The sequence below is a fragment of the Mustela erminea genome, chromosome 17 (assembly GCF_009829155.1).
Source record: "Mustela erminea isolate mMusErm1 chromosome 17, mMusErm1.Pri, whole genome shotgun sequence".
Lineage (NCBI taxonomy): Eukaryota > Metazoa > Chordata > Mammalia > Carnivora > Mustelidae > Mustela > Mustela erminea.
The window spans coordinates 9,519,002-9,541,683 of record NC_045630.1 but is presented as its reverse complement, the minus strand read 5'-3'; the positions used below and the strand labels follow the sequence as shown (position 1 = coordinate 9,541,683).

The 22,682-nt window shown below is 38.1% G+C and overlaps 1 protein-coding gene across 5 annotated transcripts in view; it reads right to left on the bottom strand.

Annotated features, from left to right (window-relative positions):
* CATSPERE (catsper channel auxiliary subunit epsilon) overlaps window positions 1–22,682 on the bottom strand; it is a 157,329-nt gene that overhangs the window by 106,845 nt on the left and 27,802 nt on the right. For all 5 annotated transcript variants that reach the window (XM_032317865.1, XM_032317869.1, XM_032317868.1 and 2 more), the window contains 2 exons: window positions 16,833–16,857; window positions 7,253–7,330 (listed from right to left, as the gene is read on the bottom strand). In XM_032317865.1, coding sequence (XP_032173756.1) covers window positions 7,253–7,330; window positions 16,833–16,857 — 103 coding nt within the window. The remainder of the gene's footprint in view (window positions 1–7,252; window positions 7,331–16,832; window positions 16,858–22,682) is intronic.

The window sequence follows — 22,682 nt, the reverse complement described above, 5'->3', positions numbered from 1 at the left end:
CTTTAGATAAGCTATCTAGCTGATCTCCTGGTAGCTGAAGTAGTCTCAGCCTGCTACTTCTCCACCATCTTGACTCCTCCTCCCCAACATTACATTTAAAAAAATCATTCATCCAGATCAAGTGGGATTTATTCCTGGTATGTAAGGGTGGTTCTATATTCATAAATCAACCAACGTGATACATCACATCAACAAGAGAAAGGATAAAAACCAAGCTATCATCTCAGTAAATGCAGGAAAAAAGCATTTGACAAATTACAAAAGCCATCATGATAAAAACCCTTAACAAAGTAGGTTTAGAGGGAATGTGCCTCAACATAATAAAGTCTATACAGGAAAAATCCACAGCTGACACAAACTTAACAGGGAAGAACTGAGAGCTTTTCCCCTAAGGTCAGGAACAAGGCAAGGATGTCCTTTCTTGCCACTTTCTTTGAACATAGTACTGGAGGTCTTAGTCACAGCAATCAGACAAGAAAAAGAAAAGGCACCCAAATTGATAAGGAAGAAGTAAAATTTTCACTGTTTGCAGGTGACATGATACTATATAGAGAAAATCCTAAAGGGGATATAGGTCACTCAGTTGGTTAAGTGTCTGGCTCTTGATCTTGGCTCAGGTCTCAATCTCAGTTTTGTGAGTCCAAGCCCCACACTGGGAACCCTGCTGGGCCAGGAGCTTACTGAATTAAAAAAAGAAAGGAAAAGGGGTGCCTGGGTGGCTCAGTGGTTTAAAGCCTCTGCCCTTTGGCTCAGGTCATGATCTCAGGGTCCTGGGATCGAGCCCCGCATTGGGCTCTCTGCTCAGTGGGGAGTCTGCCCTCTCTCTCTGCCTGCCTCTCTGCCTACTTGGATTTCTGTCAAATAAATAAATAAAATCTTTAAAAAAAAAAAAAAAAAAAGGAAAAGAAAAGAAAACCCTGAAGACTCCACCAAAAACTAGTAGACCTGATAAGTGAATTCAGTAAGCTTTCAGGATACAAAATTAATATGCAGGAGTCTGTTGGATTTTTATACACTAATAAAAAAAATTGCAGAAAGAAAAATTAAGAAAACGATCCCATTTACAACTTCACCAAAAATAATAAAATACCTAGGAATAAACGTAACCACGGAGGTGAAAGACCTGTGCTCTGAAAACTGTAAAACACTGATGGAAGAGATTGAAGATGACACAAATGTTTGGGAAGATACTCCATGCTCATGGAGTAGAAGAAGAAATATTGTTAAAATGTCTATACTACCCAAAGCAATCTATAGATTTAATGCAATACCTATCAAAATACCACCAGCATTTTTCACAGAGCTAGAACAAATAATCCTAAAATTTGTATGGGTCCACAAAATACCCCAAATAGCCAAGCAATCTTGAGAAAGAACAAAGCTGGAGGTATCACAATTCCAGATTTCAAGGTATATTACAAGTTGTAGTTATCAAAACAGTATGGTACTAGCACAAAAATAGACATACTAGTTCAATGGAATAGACTAGAGAGCTCAGAAATAAATCCACAATTATATGATCAATTAATCTATGACAAAGGAGGCAAGAATATACAATGGGAGAAAGACAGTCTCTTCAACAAATTGTGTTGGAAAACTGAACAGCAATATGCAAAAGAATAAAACTGGACCACTTTCTTACACTGCACAAAAAAATAAACTCAAAATGGATTAAAGACCCAAATGGAGACAAGTATCCATCAAAATCGTAGGGGGGAACACAGGCAGTAATATCTCTGACCTCAGCCATAGCAAATTTTTCTAGATATGTCTCCTGAGGCAAGGGAAAGAAGAACAAAAATAAACTATTGGGACTACATCAAAATAAAAAGCTTCTGCACAGCAAAGAAAACAATCAACAAAACAAAGACAGTCCTCTGAATGGAAATGATATATTTAAAAAAGGGTTTAGTATCCAAACTATATAAAGAATTTACACAACTCAATACCAAAGATAATCCCAACAATTGAGTTAAAAAATGGGAAGAAGACATAAACAGATATTTCTACATAGAAGACATAACAGATGGCCAACAGACACATGGAAAGATCTTTAATATCACTAATCATCAGAGAAATGAAAATCAAAACCACAGTTAAATCGTACCTCACACCTGTCAGAATGGCTAACACCAAAGAAACAAGTGGTGGTGAGGATGTGGAGAAAAAGGATCTCTGGTGGATGGTTGATGGGAATGCAAACTGATGTAGCCACTGTGGAAAATGGAATGGAGGTTTCTTTAAAAATTAAAGATAGGGGTGCCTGGGTGGCTCAGTGGGTTAAGCCTCTGCCTTTGGCCCGGGTCATGATCCCAGGGTCCTGGGATCGAGCCCCACGTCGGGCTCTCTGCTCGGCAGGGAGCCTGCTTCCTCCTCTCTCTCTGCCTGCCTCTCTGCCTACTTGTGATCTCTCTCCCTCTGTCAAATAAATAAATAAAATCTTTAAAAAAAATTAAAGATAGAATTACCATGTGATCCAGTAATTTCACTACCGGGTAGTTACCCAAAGAAAACAAAAGTACTAATTTGAAAAGATATATGCACCACTATATTTATTGCAGCATTATTTACAACAGCCAAAATGTGGAAGCAGCCCAGGTGTCCATTGATAGATGAATGGATAAAGAAGCTGTGAGATATATATACACTGGACTACCACTCAGCTGTAAAAATAAAGTGAAATCTTGCCATTGGTGATAGCATGGATGGGCCTAGAAAGTAGAATGCTAAGTGAAATAAGTCAGAGACTTATTTTTTTTAAGTTTTATTATTTTTAATATTTATTATTAAATAATAAGTCTCTGACTTATTTCACTTAGCATTATAATATGATTTCACTCATATGTGGAATTTAGGAAAACAAATGATCTAAGGAAAAAAAGACACAAAAAACCAGACTCTTAAATAGAGAGAGCAAACTTGTGATGGTCAGAGGGGAGGTTTGTGGGAGAATGCGTGAAACCGGTGATGGGGTTTAAGGAGTGCCCTTGTCATGATAAGCACTGAGTGATATATAGAATTATTGCACTGTATTGTAGAGATGAAACTAATATAACAGCAAACATTACTTATAGTAGAATTAACAAATTTTAAAGAAGAATAGAAATCATAGAAAATATGTTGTCAGAGTATAACAGAATTAAACTAGAAGTCAGTACAGAAATGTAATTGAACAATCCCCAAGTATTTGAAAATTGACATGCTTTTAAATAACACATGGGTCAGGGAAGAAGTCTCAAAAGAAATGTAAACATTTTTAAAAATCTGAACTAAATGGAAATACAATAGCAAATAGAAACCAACAATATACAAAAAGAATTATATACTATGGCCAACTGGGATTCATTCTAGGTATGTAAGGCTGGTTCAACTTTCCAAAAATCAATCAGTAGAGTTAACTACAACAGAGCAAAGAATAAAAATCATATGTGCACAGCAAAGGAATTCAAAATGGAAAAAACAAAACTACAGAGTGGGAGAAAATATCTGCAAATCATGTATCTCTTAAGGGGGTAATATCCAAAATATAGAAAAACTCACACGACCTCAATAGCAAAAAAACCCCTAGCAATCCAATTTAAAAATGGGCAGAAGATAGGAATAGACATTTTCCCAAAGAAGACTTTCAGGGAGCCATGAAAAGATGCCTCGCCTTACACCTGTTAGAATGGTTAAAAAAGATAAGATTAACAAGTGTTGGTGAGGACGTGGAGAAAGAGGAGCCCCATGCACTGTTGGTAGAATATAAACGTCCATTGCTGCAGCCACTGTGGAGAACAGTATGGAATTTCCTCCAAAAATGAAAACTAGAAATACCGTATGATACAATAATTCCACTACTTGGTATTTATCCAAAGAACATGGAAACAGTAATCCAAAAAATCCATGCACCCCTATGTTTATTGCAGCATTATTTCCAATAGCCAAGATATAGAAGCAACCTGTCTGTTGGAGGATGAAGGGATAAAGAAGTTATGGCATCAATACACAAGGGAATATTATTTGACCATAAAAAGAAGGAAATGTCTCCATTTTCAGCAACATGGATGAACTTGAGGGCATTACGCTAAATGAAATATGCCTGACAGAGAAAGACAAATACTGTATGATGTGCTTGTATGTGGACTCTAAAAGAAGCTGAACTCGCAGAAGCAGAGTAGACTGGGGGATTGCGGGGTGTAGGGGGTGAGCAGAATGGGGACATGGTGGTCAAAGGCACAAACTTCCAGTTATAAGATGAATAAATTCTGGGAATTTAATATATAGCATGATGAGTATAGTTAATGATGTAGTATTAAATATTTGGAAGTTGATAAGAGAGTAAATCTTAAATCTTAAATAACCCTGCCACAGAAGAGAAAAAAAGTAATTATGTGAGGTGATAAAGGTTAAAAAATGCTACTGTGATAATCATTTCACAGTATGTAAGTGTATCAGATCAGCAGTGTACAACATAAGTTGATAAAGTGATACAATATTATATATCATTTGCATCTCAATAAAGCTGAACAAAGGGCACGTGGGTGGCTCAGGTCATGATCTTAGGGTCCTGGGATTGAGCCCCACGTCGGGTTCTCTGCTCAGTGGGGAGCCTGCTTCCTCCTCTCTCTGCTGCCTCTCTGCCTACTTGTGATCTTTCTCTGTGTGTCAAATAAAGAAATACAATCTTAAAAAAAATTTTTTTTAAAAAGCTGAACAAAAAAAGAAACCAACACTCATTACAAACAAAACAAAACATAAGCCAACCCAAAATTCATCAATGGCAGAATGGATAAAAAATGTATAGTAGGTTGAAATGATGAAATATCATACAGGAACAAAAATGAATAAACTATAGGTACATTACAACACAAATAAGTCCTATATAAAGTAGACCACCCAAAAGGAATACACACAATGTATATAAAACATGATTCCATTTATATAAAGTAGAAAAATAAACCCAAACCTAAAACCCACTAAACCTCATTGTTTAGGAATCATGAGGAAAACTAAAAATAAAAGCAGAGAAATTATTACCATAAAATTCAGAATAATGGTTACCTTTAGAGGGATACAGGAATTATACTCATCAAGTACTAAGGTGGAGGAAGAAATCATGTCCACGAAGGTGGCACATAAGGGGACCTTCTGTACTACTGTTAGTGTTTTACTTCTTGATAGTGTTTATATGACTAATTATAATTATTCATTAAGGTGTATACTAAGATTTTTTTCTTTATGATATAATTTACAGTTAAATGGTAAAGAAAAAACCCTCAAAATAAAACCCTGAACTTTCGAATATTTTTTAAACCAAATTGTACAACTAAGTTATTCTGTATCCTAACCCGAGCTGTACGCCACGGATGGTCCTCTTTTCTCTGGTGTGGGTGTTGGGCACAGGGTAAGACTCATAGAGGAAGTTAATGAGAGACAGGGATGGGTTGAGGTCCAAAGAGAGAATAAAATACAGGAATGAGTTAAAGATGAGGGAATATTTAGAGTTCAAGGTCAGAGGTGGTTCCGGAAGAGAACGAAGAGGAAAGGGGGGAATGATGATTCGAGTGCCCTTCAGTCATATTACATATTGGCTGATAAAAACACGAACAGGCAATTTACATTCATTTTGCCAGAGCTGTTTTGTTGATGATTTACCAAAACCGTAGCATTAAAATAATGCCCTCAAAATACTCATGTGAAAAAATCCTGATTTGGTCAAGGCAAGCATCCTGGACACAGTGATATCTGAATTGAGACAGAAAATATGAGAAAATGAACATAAGGAATGAGCAGTTACCATAGAGGGAACAGCATCAGCAAAGACTCAGAGCCATGGAACAGCAGGTGTGTGCAGGGAAACAGCAGAGTGCTGTTGCTAGAGGTAGGACATGTGGAGAGCTGAGACCAGAGAAGAGTGGCAGAGACAGAATATTCCAGGGCTTTGTGTGCCACAAGTGTCTTAAGAGCCCAAAGCCTGCTGTTGGTAACTAAGAGCCATAGAAAGGTTTTATGGGAATGACATGGTCTTGAATAAACATGAAATTTTCCAAATGCGAAGTATTAGGTATGCATGGATGAAATAACATTAAAATGCACATATTTTCACTTAAAAGGATTAGAAATTAAGTAGCAGTAATGCTTAAAGTGTTTAATTACAACTGATTACTTGTATGCCCTCTAAAGCCATTTGCCAAATAAAACAATTAATTGATAGATTGTCATTCTGATTTATCAGTCCATCTCTTGTGAATTTCGTTACCAAGAGGCATGTAACATGCTATTCAAAAACCAGATCTTGACTCATTAAGACATAGTATCATATGAGATTAAAACAACTCATTTTATATTTCTCTTCAATACACTTTAATTGTAGCAGAAGACAGAACTCAAGTCTTGAAAGAGGTAAATTTGCAACAAATCAGAGAAAGGATTTACAGATTTTCTTTGAATTATGATGGAATATGTCCTGATAAGCCCATTTTCAATGGAAAATATCGTAAGTCAACAAGGCATTCAATGTGCCTTATCTACCAACATCATAGCTTAGCCTAACCAAACTTTAATGGGCTCAAAACACCTACATTTAGCCTATAGTTGGGCAAAATCATCTAACACAAGGTCTGTTTTTGATAAAGTGTTAAATACCTCATGGAAACCATTGAATACTGTACTGAAAGTGAAAACAATGGTGGTATGGGTTCAGAACAATTTAAGTGTACTGACGGTTTACTCCTGTGATGACTGCCGCCACCCAGCGTCGTGTGCTGGTATCACAAACATATTGCTCCCCGCGAGCCTGGGGAAAAGACCCAAGCTCAGGGTAGAGTTTCTATAGAACGCAGATCACTGCTATGGTAAAGTTGAAAAACCCCAAGTCAAGCCACCATAAATTGAAAACCATCTGTATTTATCCGCTGTGCTGCACCTTTAGGAAATTCACTAGTCTCCAAGTGGTAAAGGATTCACTAACCAACTGGACAGATTTTTGAAGGATGATTTTAAGATAGAGGCACAAGGAACATCTTTAAAGCACTTTGAATGTTAGCATCTTCATGAATAATGCAGTTCATAGGAATTACAGACAATGCTTGATAGAATTCAAGAGAAAGGTTTGTAATTGTGGAGATTGAGCATTAGGCTCAAAATCTCTACGATGGCGAAGGATACTGGACAATTAAGATGCATGTAGTTAGTTCTGGAATGCTTAAAACAGATGATTCGAAGGATAGCACATTTTAAAATTTATGATAATAATAATGTTTCCACCTACTAGTGACGGCTCCTGGGCAGTCCATAGCAACTCTTCAGGGTCTGCATTTTCTGGATCATAAATCCATATAACAATAACCTACAAAATAAAAAGCGTTTGTGTTTCCTTACCTTTTGGACATATTTTATTTTTAGTTGTGGCAAAACACAACCATAAAAATGTTTTTTTTTTAATTGTGATTATCCTATTAAAAATATCAAAAGTGATCTGTGTGTGTGTGTGTGTTTAACAAGTGGAACAAACCAAAGACCTTATGAAGGAAGAGTTAAGATCTGTCTATACTCCTGAGGTAACCAATGTTAAAACTCTGTATGAATGTGTATAAATCTCTTTCTCTACAATCATAATTAGACACAGCAACTCCTCAGCCCTGCACTTTTCACAAAAATGAAATCACACGATGCATGTTATTCCTAACTTGCTTTTGTTACTTATATGCCATGTTCATTTCAATAGATGTAGACCTAATTTTTTTCTTTCTTCTTAATTTTTTTCTTGAATAGACAATTTATTCACATAGTTAAAAACAAATTAAGACTAAAATTGAAATTTTCTCTCCCATTCTGTACTCCATCACTCAATCCCCACAAGTCCACTGCACCCAACAAGGATCTACTATAGTAAGTTTTCTTATTTATATTTCTGTAAAATTTTTGTGCATGACTAATTAAGATGTTATTTTTTATATAAATGTAAGTATGCGGGGCACCTGGGTGGCTCAGTGGTTTAAGCCTCTGCCTTCGGCTCAGGTCATGATCTCAGGGTCCTGGGATCGAGCCCCACATCGGACTCTCTGCTTAGCAGGGAGCCTGCTTCCCCCTCTATCTCTGCCTGCTGCTCTGCCTACTTGTGATCTCTCTCTCTCTGTCAAATAAACAAAAAAAAACTTTTAAAAAAATGTAAGTATGCTAAACACATGTTTTCAAACATTATATTCTTCACTTAAAGTTTTATCTTAGAGATCTTTACATATTCTCATTAACTTTTCCACTGCTTATTATTCCAAATTATGGAGGAATCATAATGAAATAGTAACCTACTAATAAACATTCATTCTCAGTCCTTTGCCATTATAATCAATGCCATAATGAGCAACTTTGTATATGTATTACTTTGTACCTGGGACCTTAAAGTGTAACTGTTGAGGCATATGCAACTGTAATTTTCATAGATACTGCTAAATTGTTCTTGAAGCAACTCCTCTAATACATGTCACATCAGCAATGTATGATATTTCTTCCTTCCTCACAGCCTTCTCAGCATTGTGTGTTGTCACACTTATAATTTGCCAGTCTGATGGGTGAAAAATGGTGCTTTGGTACAGTTTTAACCTGCATCTCCTTTATTATAGAAATGTTTGAGCACCTTTCCATGTGTTCAAATTCCACTTGTATATCCTGTCTTGTGAACTATTTGTTCATTTCCTTTACCTATTTTCCAGTTTTCTATTGGGTTGTTAGTCTTTTATTTATTAATTTGTGGAAGTTCTTTATGTTAAGAACTTGTACATCTGTATGTTTTATATCTGGATCTACATTCTGGCTATGTGGATATACACACACACACATACACATATATGAAGATTTTATTCCTTTTATTGCTATAGGACATTTCTATTTATCCTGTTTCACCTGTTTGCCTTAATTCTGTATTGTCCCTATGTAATTCTGCCTTCCCTCCCTTCTTTCTTTCCTTCCCTCCTTCCACGGTTTTTATAGCAGGGTTTTATTTCTCCTTATATTTTCTTCACCTATTAAGACTCTCTCAATCTATGTCACTTGATTTATTTATTTTTTTAAATTTTTATTTATTTTTATTTTTTTTAAAGATTTTATTTATTTATTTGACAGAGAGAAATCACAAGTAGATGGAGAAGCAGGCAGAGAGAGAGAGAGAGGGAAGCAGGCTCCCTGCGGAGCAGAGAGCCCGATGCGGGACTCGATCCCAGGACCCTGAGATCATGACCTGAGCCAAAGGCAGCGGCTTAACCCACTGAGCCACCCAGGCGCCCATGTCACTTGATTTAAACAAGTAGTATGTATCCTTCATATTTTTCTCCACACTATGTGTTTGCAGACATGTACACATATTTACATTTATGTATTTTTTTTAAAAGAGGCATTTACATTTATGTATTTTTTTAAAGAGACATTTTAAGAGTTTTAAAAACAAAACTGGATCATATTATACACACTTCCCACATGCTCTTTTTCTTATGCAAATATATACATCATTGAAATTCTCCAGTGTCAACTCTTATAAGGCCTGAATAATAGTCTCTAGGTGTACAATATAGTAATTCGATAGTTCCATACATCACCCAGTGCCCCTCATTCAACAAAATTTGAGAGTGGCTCTTGCTACAGATTCTGTGTCTTTCTTGTTAAATTTATTCCTAAGTATTTTATAGTCTTTATTGCCAGTATAAATTTGTAATATTGTACATCTTTTCTTGTCTTATTACTTACACTATTATGTTTAAGACAATGTTAAATAATAATGATGATACTGAGCACATCTGTCCAGTTCCTGATTTGATTGGGGTTTTCATTGGGAATTCCTATTCAATTTTTAAACTTATTATGTGATCATTTATTTCCTTCTTTATTGTGTTGATGGAATGGATATTGTCTTCCGCTTTCTTGGTATTGAATCAATGTTGCATTCTGGAAGATACTGGCCTTTTTCAATGCAGTCTTTTAATATATTGCTGGATTCTATTTGCTAATATTTGTGTAGAATTTTTGCACCTACATACACAAGGATATTGGTCTACGCTTCCTTCGCTCCCTCCCTTCCTAACTTTCTCGTTGCCTGCCTTTTGTTTTAAAGTAGTGTTAGATTCAGGAAATGAATTGAGGGCAATTTCTATCTTCTTTATGATCAGGCGAGACTATATTGTTAAGTACAGATGATATTATTTTCCTCTTCATAGATTTTTCAGTTGTCATGAAATAATTTCCCCCTTTATGCCTTTTAAAGTTTTGGGGCTTCACCTATCTTTTATTTGACATTCATATCATCACCCCAGTTTTGATAGTATTTACCTGTTTGCATCCTTTTCTTTCCAAATTTTGTGTTACTCTTTGTTTTAACTGTGTAACTTTTACTAAAATCAGATTTCTGGAGTTTTTGTCATTTAATAGGTAAATTTAATCCAAGCACAATTTTGATTAATAATTTAAGTGATTTTAAAAATCTTATCTTTAGGGCTCTATATTCTGTGTTTTAATTTTTCTTTATTTCATGTTTCATTACCTCCTATTAAATTATTAGTGTTTTAAAATTTCTTCTTTCAGAGCTCTACTTTTTAGAAATTACATAATCATTTCTATTACTTTAATGGACAATCTTACATTTTTACATGCATATTTAATGTAGGCTAAAGTTAATCCAGTATCCCTATCCTGAATGCTTATAAGGACCTTAAACAAATTTAAACCCAAATCTCCCTTCATTTTCCACTGTTTTGTTGGCTAGCTTTTTCATTTTATTTTGTTTAAAAAAAATTACTGAAAAGTTTTGATTGTCAATGCTTATTTAAATTTATTAGCATATTATATAGTTCATTTGTTCACCATTATTTACTACAACCTGCACTTTAGTTTTTCAGTCTGAATACTCATGTCTTCAATTGTGAAGAATCCGCCATATTCCTCTCTTTTAGTACTATGTCCAATTCATTTTATTCCCTTTTTGGAATTCCTATTACATGTATAATAAACTATCTCAGTCTATGTCTTTTAACTCTTCGGATATTTTCCATATCTTCACTTTTATGCACTGCATTCTTCATGATTCCTATTCCAAATTACTAATTCTGCAACTTTCTCAACTATATCTGGTCTTTTATTGAAACTGTCACTGAAATTTTATTTTTAGTTGCCTATTTTTTCATTTCAAGACATTTTAATGAGAGGTTTTTCAATTTCTGGATGCTGTATAATTAATTGCTTTTTATTTTAATTCCTTCTTTTATCTCTTTGAATATTTCAAATATGGATTTAGTAGTCTTTCAGATGGTTCTCATTTCTAGCTTTCAATAGTATAAACTTTCTTGATTTTTATGTGTCTATTCCAGACTGTTTTTGTGGTTTATACCCTTTTTTTTAAAAAAAAAGATTTTATTTATTTATTCAAAAGAGAGAGATCACAAGCAGGCAGAGAGACAGGCAGAGGGAGAGGAAGGGAAGCAGGCTCCCCGCTGAGCAGAGAGTCTGACGTGGGACCTGATCCCTGGACCCTGAGATTATGACCTCAGCCAAAGGCAGAGGCCCAACCCACTGAGCCACCCAGGTGCCCTGGTTTATACCTTTTACTTTGAGGTTATTTTCAGAGGGACTGTCTTCTATGAGAATCTTATATGCTCTGGGTTATGGAAATGAGTTTTGCAGTCACCTCTGCCTGGACCCTATGTATTTCACTGCTTGCATTTTGTGTTTATTACTTGGCTTTATGTTCTTCAGACTCTTGGGCTACTAAACTTGAACATCCACGTGACACTTCATGTAGCTAACTCCAAATGCATTTATAGCCCTCAGAGGATATATCATTTCTTTGGAATTCCTCTAAGCCTGTGAGTGGAACTTTACTCTTTCACACTTTACAGATATTTTATAAACCCTAGCGAAATGTAGGGAGACTAGTTTCAGCTCCTCCTTCTCTCATAGGTTAGAGGCCTTCATTTTCTATCCCCATACATACAATAAAACATCATCCCTATCTAGGGCTTATCTTCTAACACTCATAGTTCCAAAGTCAACGTTATAACTCTGGCTTTAGATTCTTTAATTATTTCTGACACAAGTGCACCTATGTTGATGTAAATGTGTAGACTGGAATTCTCCACACATATTTTCTAAAGGCATTTCTTTGAGTGAGATGGAGGTTATTCTGTATTATTTGGGTCTGTAATATGTATCCTACTCCTAGAATTTTCTATTTCCTATATTAAAATTATCCAATAATAAACACTCTCTTTTTTTTCATTGTTCCAGTTATAGCTTTAATAAGAAATTCTTTAACATCAGCTGGATTTGAGATAAGAGTGCACATGGACACATGGACTCATTCAACTATCTTGATCTGCTATTGGAAGGTTTATTTGTTCATTTATTTTTCATACGCTAGGACAAAAGTACTATTTAAATTATGTTAATTTAAAACTATGTATATAAATGCATGTTGTGGGCCTGTGTCTGCCCAGGGACTTTGTTGATGAGGCACTTGCTGGGGGGCTGGGCAGAGGGCAGCAGACACAACTCCCTGGGGTGGGAATAACAGCAAGAGGCAGGCAAATCAGTATCCTGTGTCATGCTTCCATGGCAGGGCCTGTGGCTGAAACCTTGAAGTGTTGCCAGGTCACTTCTGTGTGCTTCAGCTGAATGGCTCCGAGGCTGTAACTCAAACAATAGTTTTGCCAGCTTCTACTTCCTCACTCTCAGAAACCACATACTGGAGTGCAAGGAAATAAAAGACAGGAAGCCAGAGATAAGGTGCTGTTTTCACTTCTCCCTTGTGAATTACTTCCCAGTTCAGGCTGAGGAAAGAATCAGGAAGCCAAAGCAACGGCCTTGTCTTTAGCTTCTCTTTGGGGAATTCCTTACTCATTCAGGCTCTTGGTCAAGAGTCCTCCTCAACATTTCCCTGGATGCGGGAGTCAGGGATGATCCAGAAGTTGAAGAGAAATTCATAGATTACTGGCTTTTATAAAAGGATGTAGCTTAAGAACAGCCAGATGGAAAAGATGCAGACGGCAAGGCATGGGAAAAGGGTGAGGAGTTTCCATGTCCTCACTTGGTGTTCACTCTCGCCGACTATTCATGTGATCACCAACTAGGAAAGCCCTCTGAACCCTGTCCTCTGGGGTTTTATGGAGGCTTCATTATACCAGGAGGTTTACTTATTATGATAGTTATTATTATTTTACTGTCTTTATAGTAAATTTTCAATCACTATTTTAGAATGGAATGCTTTCAATGTATCTGTTAGGTCCATCAGGCCCAACGTACCATGCAGAGCCATTGTTTCCTTGTTGATTTTCAGTTTACATGATCTGTCCATTGATGTAAGTGGGGTGTTAAAGTCTCCTACTATTAATGTATTATCAATTAGTTCCTTTATGTTTGTTATTAACTGGATGCTTCTGTGTTGGATGTATACATATTTACAATTGTTATATTTTCTTGTTGGTTTGTCTTCTTTATTAAAATGTAGTGTCCTTCTTTGTCTCTTGTTACACTCTTTGGTTAAAGTCTATTTTGTCCAGTATAAGTATTGGTACTTATATTGAGTCTTTTGTAGGCAGCATGTAGGTGGGTGTTGGTTTTTTATATATTCTGTCATCCCTACATCTTTGCATTGAAGCATTTAGTCCCTTAACATTCAAAATAATTATTGATAGGTATTTATCATCATTTTATTATCTGCTTTGTGATTGTTTCTGAAGATTTTCTCTGATCCTTTCCTTTCCGTTTTTCATAATTTGCTGATTTTTTTTAAGTGGCATGTATAGATTTCTTTCTATTTATTCTTTGTAAATTTATTAGTGGTTTTTGATTTGTGGTTTCCACTAGGTTTGTATATAACCTCTTCTTCATGTAAGAGTCTATGTTAAGTTCATGGTCATTAAAGTTTGAACCCATTCTTTACTCTCCTCCTCCCCACATTTTGGATATATGTTGTTATATTTCACATACTTCAATTTTGTGGATTCCTTGACTTTTTTTTTACTGAAATATTCATTTTTACTGGTTTTGTGATTCCTATCTTTATACCATCACTTTTGGTCTTTCTTTTCCATTCAAAGTGTCCTCTTTAATGTTTCTTGCAGTGCTGGTTTAGTGGTCATGAACTCCTTTAGTTTTTGTTTGTCTGGGAAACTATCTCTTCTCGTTTTCTGAAAGATAACCTTGCTGGATAAGAGTATTCTCAGCTGCAGATTTTTCCCATTGCCGCTTCCTTCTGGCTTGGAACGTTTCTGCTGAAAAATTTCCTGCTAGCCTTATGGGTTTTCCCTGGTAAGTTACTGTCTTTTTTTGTCTTGCTGCTTTAAAATTTTTTTCTTTATCACTATATTTTGCCAGTTCAATTACAATATGTATTGGTGTGTGTCTGCTTTTGTTGATTTTGATGGGGGTTCTCTGTGTTTCCCGGAACTGGATATCTGTTTCCTTCTGCAGATTAGGGAAGTTTTCAGCTATTATTTCTCCAAATAAATTTTCTGATCCATTTTCTCTCTTCTCCTGGGACTCCTATTATATGAATGTTACTATGTTTTATTGAGTCACTGAGTTCCTTAACTCTATTCTTGTTTTGCATAATTCTTTTTTATCTCTTATGTTCACCTTGATTACTTTCCATCATTCTGTCTTCTGGGTTACTAATTCATTCCTCTCCTTCTTCTAACCTCTGTTCATTCCATGAAGCATGTTTCTCATTTTATCATGCCCTCTCTCTCTTCCATGTTGTTCCTTATCTCTGTGTTAAAGTTCTCACTCATGTCTTCTACTCTTCTGAGGTCCAGTGAATATTCTTAAGATCAATGCTTTACATTCTCTACCAAAGCATGTTACTTATATCTGTTTCACTTAGCTCTCTGGCTGTGGCATTGTCCTGTTCTTTCATTTGGGATAAATTTCTCTGTCTTCTCATTTTCTCTATATCTCTGAGCCTGTTTCTCTGTTAGAAACATTAGCTATGTCTCCTATTCTTGATGGTAATGGCCTTATGAAGAAGAGGTCCTGTAGCGCCCTGCCATGTAATGTCCCTTGTTCCCCAGGGCCTGGCACTTCTGGGAGTGTCTCCAATATGTGTTACATGTACTGTGCTGTTTCATTCTGGCTGCTTTATCCTTCAGGCCAGTTATCTGCAGATTCTCTCTTTGCCTGTTGTAGGCAGTGTTTGGTCCCTGGACTTAATGTGGCATGTTTTAAGTAGGTGTGCTTTGGTTTGTTTGTGAAATAAGACTTGTTGCCACTGCTGGCAGAACAGAGGCTTGGCAAAACTCCCACAGTGGGAAGTATGGTGTGAGCAGGGGTTTGGGCAGTCTTCTGGGAGATGGCCTGCTGCACTGGGACTGGGCAAGCATGTTTCAGGTGGGTGGTTTCACTGGAGTGCGTGTGGGGGTTAGGGTTTTATAGACACAAGTAAGTTAGCAAATGTCGGCACTGCACTGGTTCCTGCAGGTAGCCCTGTGCTTATACTGAGGGTCAGAATAGGGAAATGGTTTCGGCCAGTTCCTTTGTTCCCAGAGGTGTCTCTGCATGAGTGCTGCCTCTCTGGGACTCACACCTTCCCAGTGTGTGCTGCAGGTGCTCCTTCATCATTGTTTCCATGCTGCGTGTCGGCTAGTTGTTTGTCTGGCTTCTTCCCAAGCCCAGTGCAGTACTCTCTGGGCTGTATCCCAGTCAAGTTCACTGGCCTTTAAAACTCTAGGCTTTAATCCCTGCTGGTTGCAAGAACTCACAATATTCAGCCCTCCTTACTTTTCAAGCCAACTGGTATGGGATTCATTTTTCCCGTGTGCTCCCCTGTGTGCTAGTTTAGCTCTCACCCTTCCCTCCCTTCCACAGTGGCCGTGATCTGTTTCTCTCCCAAACTGCATCTCTGTACTTCCTAACTTCTTCAGTGTGACTTCTCTACCTATAGTTGTAGAGTTTATTCTGCCAGTCTTCAGGTCAACTTCTGGTGTATTTAGGATAATTTGATAGTATTTAGTTGTATTTATGGAAAGAGACAAGCTAGGGTCCTCCTACTCCACTGCCAGCTTCCACCCTTGGACCAGATTTTTTAAAAATTTAAATTCAATTAGCCAACATAGAGTACATCATTAGTTTCATATGCAGAGTTTAATAATTAATCAGTTGTGTATAACACTTAGTGCTCATCACATCACCCTCATCATACCCACATCACATTCTTAATGCCCATCATGCAATTACCCCATCCTCCTACCCACCTCCCTTCCAACAACCCTCAGTTTGTTTCCTATGGGTAAGAGTCTCCAGATCAGATATTAGAACTTTTCGATCTCAAGACACTTTCATAGCCTTAAAAATTATTGTGAGTCTCACAGAGCTTTTGTTTTATGTGGGTTAGATCTATCAGTATTTACCATGTTACCAGGTACAAATTAAAACTGAGAAGATTGGAAAGCACTTATTTTAAAAGCCAAAATAAACCCATAAATGTAACATGATATATATTTTTATGAAAAATAACTATTTTACAAAACAAAAAAATTAGAAAAATGGTTTTGTATTTAATAGAAGACAGCTGAATTATCATCTGTGTTCCCAATTCAAGCTGTTGGTATATGTTGTTTTGGTGGAAGCATATGGAGAAAATCTATCCTCACACAGATATGTAGGTGAAAAAGGGTAGACCTCATGGATCTCCTGAAAAGGTCTGTGGAGTTCTAGGGGTCCTCAAACCATATCTGAAGTATCACTGCACTCTAAGCTTCTTTTGTTGAAAATTAGTTTGGAAAATTCTCCTTGTGGGAAACATGAATGCTTAGAAGGAAATAATATAGTAGTGATATATGAAGGATATATAAAATCTTTTAAAAATGTTTTACCTGGGTTAAATTGTGGAAGAAATTTCTGTTGGGGAAAAAGAGGAATCATATTTTAGTAAACAGCACACTAAATCTTAGTTTGAATATTCCATTTTCAATATACATGTTTCTAAGTCCTTCAATATCTTCCTTACACTCTATTAAACAATTAAATATAAACAATTAAATATTAAATGTTTAAAAAGCTACATATATCTATAATTAAACATAACTATTAGTTCTCACATGTCAAAGTGCTGAGAGGCTTGAATCTGCATGTTGTCTTAACAATACTACGAGTTCATATAGCCAAAGTTGCATGAGTATAAATCTTTAAGAATGTGACATGATCATTTTGCCTAAGAAAACCTGTAGTGTTGCAAAAACAATGAATTCTGTTATGTTGAAAAGAAATTAAAAAAAAAGAAAACCTATAGTGTTTACATGCTGTAACTTATGCCAAATACAAATTCATTAATTAGCAATGCAAATCCTTTATTAATCAGCCTTGCAATATAAATTTTCTGAAAGGGACATTGATTTGTATGTTAAGTTGCATGTTTTTTAGAAGGTGATTTTATTTTTAATTTAAAGATATCTATTTTTTTAATCATATAATCTCTAAAAGTCAGTGCTTCAGGACTACGTCCTTTTATTGGCTAATTGATGCACAGTGCCCAGGACATTATTATATATAAAACAAATGAAGATATTTGGGGAATCAGTAAATATGGATGAGGTGAGTGTCTGAGACCATATAAAGAAAACAATATTTCATATGTTCAATCTGATTTTAGAAAAAAAAGAAAATAAGTAATATAAATCTACAAAGGCAAATGTGCTGAGTTCACAAGGTATTAAGTTGATCAAAAAGCTCCATAGCTCCAGGGCTGGTATGTCTGCCCTGTGTTATGCTACTTTTCAGAGGTGCAGGAAGTAAGAACAGAAGTGTATCACTGAGTTACCTATCTGTAAAGGAATATTTATAGGCAAAAGGATAACTATACTGATATGAGAAAGGCCTTATTTCATATTAAGACTAAATTATTATTGTAAAAGTAAAAGTAACCTTGTAGAGTGATAGTATCAGCTGACGTTAAAGTAATAACCTGATTCCCATGGAAGATAAGCAACTTTCTGTTGGACCTTTTATCATTTGCTTGGCTTTCTTGAGTTGGTGCACACACTTAAGTGTAAAGTGAGAAGGGGCCAAGGAAAGAAACCCGAGTGGTGCTGACATTTAAGGCAAGGAGAGATTATAAAAAGCCAAAGAAAGAAACTGGGAAAGGGTCATTATAGAAATAGGAAAAGCTGATGTCACCAAGATGGTGCAGTAGGGAAGCCAGCCTCTGTCTCCCACAAAATCAAGAATTAGACAGCTATCTACAAACAGTTCTGGATGCTTAAGAGTCAACTTAAGAAACTTCAACATAGTGGAACAAAAACCTGAGAACAACTGCAAAAAAAAGGAAGAAAGAATGCTTCATTTTGTCCCGATCCCCCCATCCACCAACCTGACACTGCTCAGTGCCAAGAGGTAACTCACTGACCAGAGAGTTCCCCTCCCCAGGAAAGGGAGAGGGACCAGCTTCTCCAGTCTTTCTGGGTATTTCCATGAAGGACCTGCTTTGGTTTCACCCACCCAGGGACCAACAGAGCTGAGATGTATAGAGATGACTAGGAACAAGGAAGAAGGGCAGGGGCCGCCCAGTATCAGCGACCAGGGTTCCCGGTGACTTGCTCTTTACAGAGGACCTGGCAACTTTCCCCATAGAAGAAACCAGTGATCAGTATAGCCACCATGGATCCCTGTGGATTTCACTGGTTTTTAACCCACAGGTTTTTGCATTTGCAGATCCCAGCTGCTTGTGTCCCTTCTCATTCCCTTCCCCTCACCCGTGCCAGAGAATGGGATCCACACAGGCAGCTAGCCCCTGCCTCTGCAGCTGTGCTAGTGCAAGAGGCAGCTTGGAACCCCACCCCTTGTGGGTGCCTGGGGTTAGCTTCTCCAAATGTGCACCTAGAGGCCCCCCAGCCCGACTTCCATTACTTGTTCTGCTACTGTGAGCATGTCTGTGGTAAGCCCTGCAGCTGTTGGAATGCATCCCAATGGTCAAGGCTCTCAATGCTGTTTGTGAGCCCAGACCTGGCCCTGTCTCCTCTCACTGGCCTCCACTACTGTGCCAGCATCTATGGTGAGACACCACAGCCAAGGAGAGCACATAGATGGTCAGGGCTCCTACAGCTGCTAGTGTGCCTGCATTCACCTGGCCCTTGCCCTCAACACGATGTGCATGTCTGAAACTGACCCCTGCCAGTACACAAAAAAACTACAGTAGGCCCCCACATCTGAGTATGTGCACACCACTGGCTTGGGCCACTAGCACTTCCTGCTCTGGCCCCTAGTCCCTGGAGCTGGAGTTGCTACTGAGAACCCTACCAGCCCTTGCAGTGACTATGGAGACTACACCACACTCACCAACTACCACACAGTTGCTGATGCTATGGACCCCACTGGTCTGGGCTAATGAGACATCATGGCTCCCAGAACCCAAAGATGCCGCATGTCCCTGTCATGCCTTACCTCATGAGACCTGGGGTCATAATATGCTCTATCCTGGGGTGAAGGTTTTCCTTAGCAAAATCAGTCTCCCAAAGTTTGGAAGAGGTAACTGCTTTTTCAGATATGTAGAGACTTATGTAAAGCTAAAGGAACATCAAGAATCAGGTTATCCTGACACTACCAAAGGAACACAGTAAAGTCCAGTAATGGATCCCCAAAATGGATAGAAGTACCCTAAAAAGGAATTAAAAATAACAGGTCTAAAGATGTCCAGAGAGGTACAAGAGAACAAAGATCAACAATTCAATGGAATCAGAAAAACAGTAGAAGAACAAAATGAGAAGTTCAAAAATAGAAAACATAAAACAAAACAAAACAAAACCCAGAAATTTTGGAGCTAAGGAATGCACTGACTACACTGAAAGATTTACAAGAGAGCCCCAACAGTAGACTGGACCAAACAGAAGAAAGAATCGGTGAACTCACAGGCAGATTATTTGCAATAACCCAGTTCAGAAAATAAAATAATAATAATAATAAAAATGAATGACCAAAGCCTGTGAAACTTATGGGATACCATTAAGAGACAATCTAAGCATCACTGGGGTCTCAGAAAGGAAGAGAAGAAACCTAAAGATAAAATGGCAGACAACTTCCCAAAAGTAGGAAAAGATTTGATATTCAAGTTCATAAGCCTGTCACCCCAAAATTTTAATCTAAAATTTTGGTCTCCACAACCATTATAATAAAACTATCTAAAACCAGAGACAAAAACAGAATTTAAAGCACCAGGAGAAAAACAAAATCCTCTCATACAAAGGAATGCCCCTTAGCTAAATAGTGCATTTCTCAGCAGAAACTTTATGTGTCAGTCAAGCAGGAGAGGATATATTCAAAGTGCTAAAAGGAAAAACTGCTAACCAAGAACACTTGCCCAGTGAAACTGCCCTTCAGAAATGAAGGCAAGATAAAGACCTTCCCAAATAAAAGTTGAGGGGGTTTATCACCACTAGACTTGCCTTATAAGAAATACTGAAAGGAGTTCTCCAAGCTGAAATAAAAGACCTCTAAGAAGTAAAAAGAAACTATGAAAATATATAACACACTACTACTAGGTAAGTATATAGTGAGATTCGGAATAAGTTAAAACCTTAACAAGGTGGTGTGTTAGTCACTTACCATTAGTACAAAGGTTAAAGGACAAAATTATCAAAAATAGCTCTAGTTACAGTAATCTGATAACGGATACACAACATAAAGAGATGTAGAGTTCTGGGAGGACGGCAGAGTCAGAGGATCCCGAGCTCACTACATCCCACAGACACACTGAGATAACAGCCACATGAGTGCAACTAACATAGAAAATGACCCAAAGACTGGCAGAACATATATTCCACAGTTAATCACAGAGGTGAGGCCAAATCGAAAGGGTAGAAGGGGCAGAAACGTAGCTGGGAGCCAAACACTTTGGAGAGATTAACCACAAACAGGAGGGACCACAAGCATGGAGAAGCAAGAGCATCCAACTCCACACCGGGCACCCCAGGTATGGGGCACCCAAACTGGGAAGACGAGGATCCATGATATTTGGCTCTAAAAGCCAGTGGGGCTCAATTTCATATGCAGAGTTTTATAATTTTTATAATCAGCAGGGCTTACCTCTGAATACTATAAAAATCAGGGGGCTTAGCTCCAGGCAAGCCAGAAGGCAATAGGAAAGAGAAACCCCACCCTTAAAGACCCAGCATAATAAATAACCCAGCCACAATACAACATAGAAGCAGCAATTTGGAAAGGGCCTGAGGTATATGGTAGATTTATTTACTGAGGTACGGATTTATTTACTAACCTCCGAATGTGTGCTGGAGGGGCAGAGAGGATCTTCAGGAGACTTCTCCAAGAACAAAAGAGCTGGTAGGCACCGTTTCCCTGCCCTCCCCCCCCCACCCCCGCACCACCTAACACAATCCACATATGTTGCTAACATGGCGTGCTCTGTCTCCACGCTCTTCTGAGTTTCCACTCCATCCCATCCACCTCACTTGGCGTCCCTTCGAAGTGGCTCCTGCCCCACCAAACCTTGCAAAAGCAGTCTTGGCAGGGACAAGTGGCTTTCCAAAGTGACTCCACTCTTGGGGAGAGAGGAAGAGTAACCCCCCCCCACACACACACACGTTCCCATAGTCCCAGCTGAACCTTGTAGTTGGCAGTGTAGAATGAGTGCCCTACTGGTCACTGTCACTGCATCACCAGCACATGTACTGGGGGAAGGCATCCTTTCTGAGTGTGCCTCCACTTACCAACAAAACACTCTCAGGGGCAGCACAGGAAGAGAGTCCTGCAGTTCAGTGTGACTGCAGCACCTGCAGAAAGACTGGGGGCAAACTTTGAATCTCATTGTCAAGTTCACCCACCAACAAGAGCCTCCCACAGGGCAGGCAGGGAGAGCACCCTGCAGGCTGGTGAGGGAGCAGCCCTAGCAAATGGAAAGGAGGCAGGCAGCTGGTCTAACTGCCAGATCCACCCACCAATGAAGGCCTCTCAGGACAAGGCAGGGTGGGTGTCCTGTAGGTTGGGGAGACCACAGCTGAGGGTAGGCATCCACTCTGACTTCTGAAACTACCAAACTGCAAGCCCGCAGTGGCTCCAGATTGGCCCTAAGGGACAAGGGACAGAATAAGGCCTAAGTCCCACTGGGTACACCCACAAAAGGCAAAAGTGGGCCAATGCAGCTGACTGGACTGAAGGCAAATGTGGCTCAGCCACAACAGTAGGGCACACACGACCCACACAGGAGACATCCCTGAAGTGCCTGGTAATGGCGAACCTAATGGTGGCAACCACAAATCAAAAACCATTAATAGACACACAATAAATGAAGAGAATGGGATCCAAGCACATTGCTAAAGAAAGCCATCAAACAACAGGGGGATTGAGCAAAAGGAAAAGGAAGGAACCAAGAGGAACTACAAAAACAACCATAAAGTAAGTAACAAGCTGGCAGTAAGTACACACCTACCAATAGGTACTTTAAATGTTAAAAAAAAAAAAAAAAAAAAAAAAAAAAAAAGGTAAGTGCTCCAATCATTGGTGTCAAAAGACACAGGGGGACTGAAAAGATAAAAAGGTAAGATGCATCTATATGCTGCCTACAGCAGACTCACTTTAGACACATGCAGACTGAAAGTGAAGGGATGGAAAAACCTTTATCATGCAAATGGAAAAAGAAAGCTGAGGTGGCAGTACTTATATCAAACAAAATAGACTTTAAAACAAAGACTAACAAGGGGCGCCTGGGTGGCTCAGTC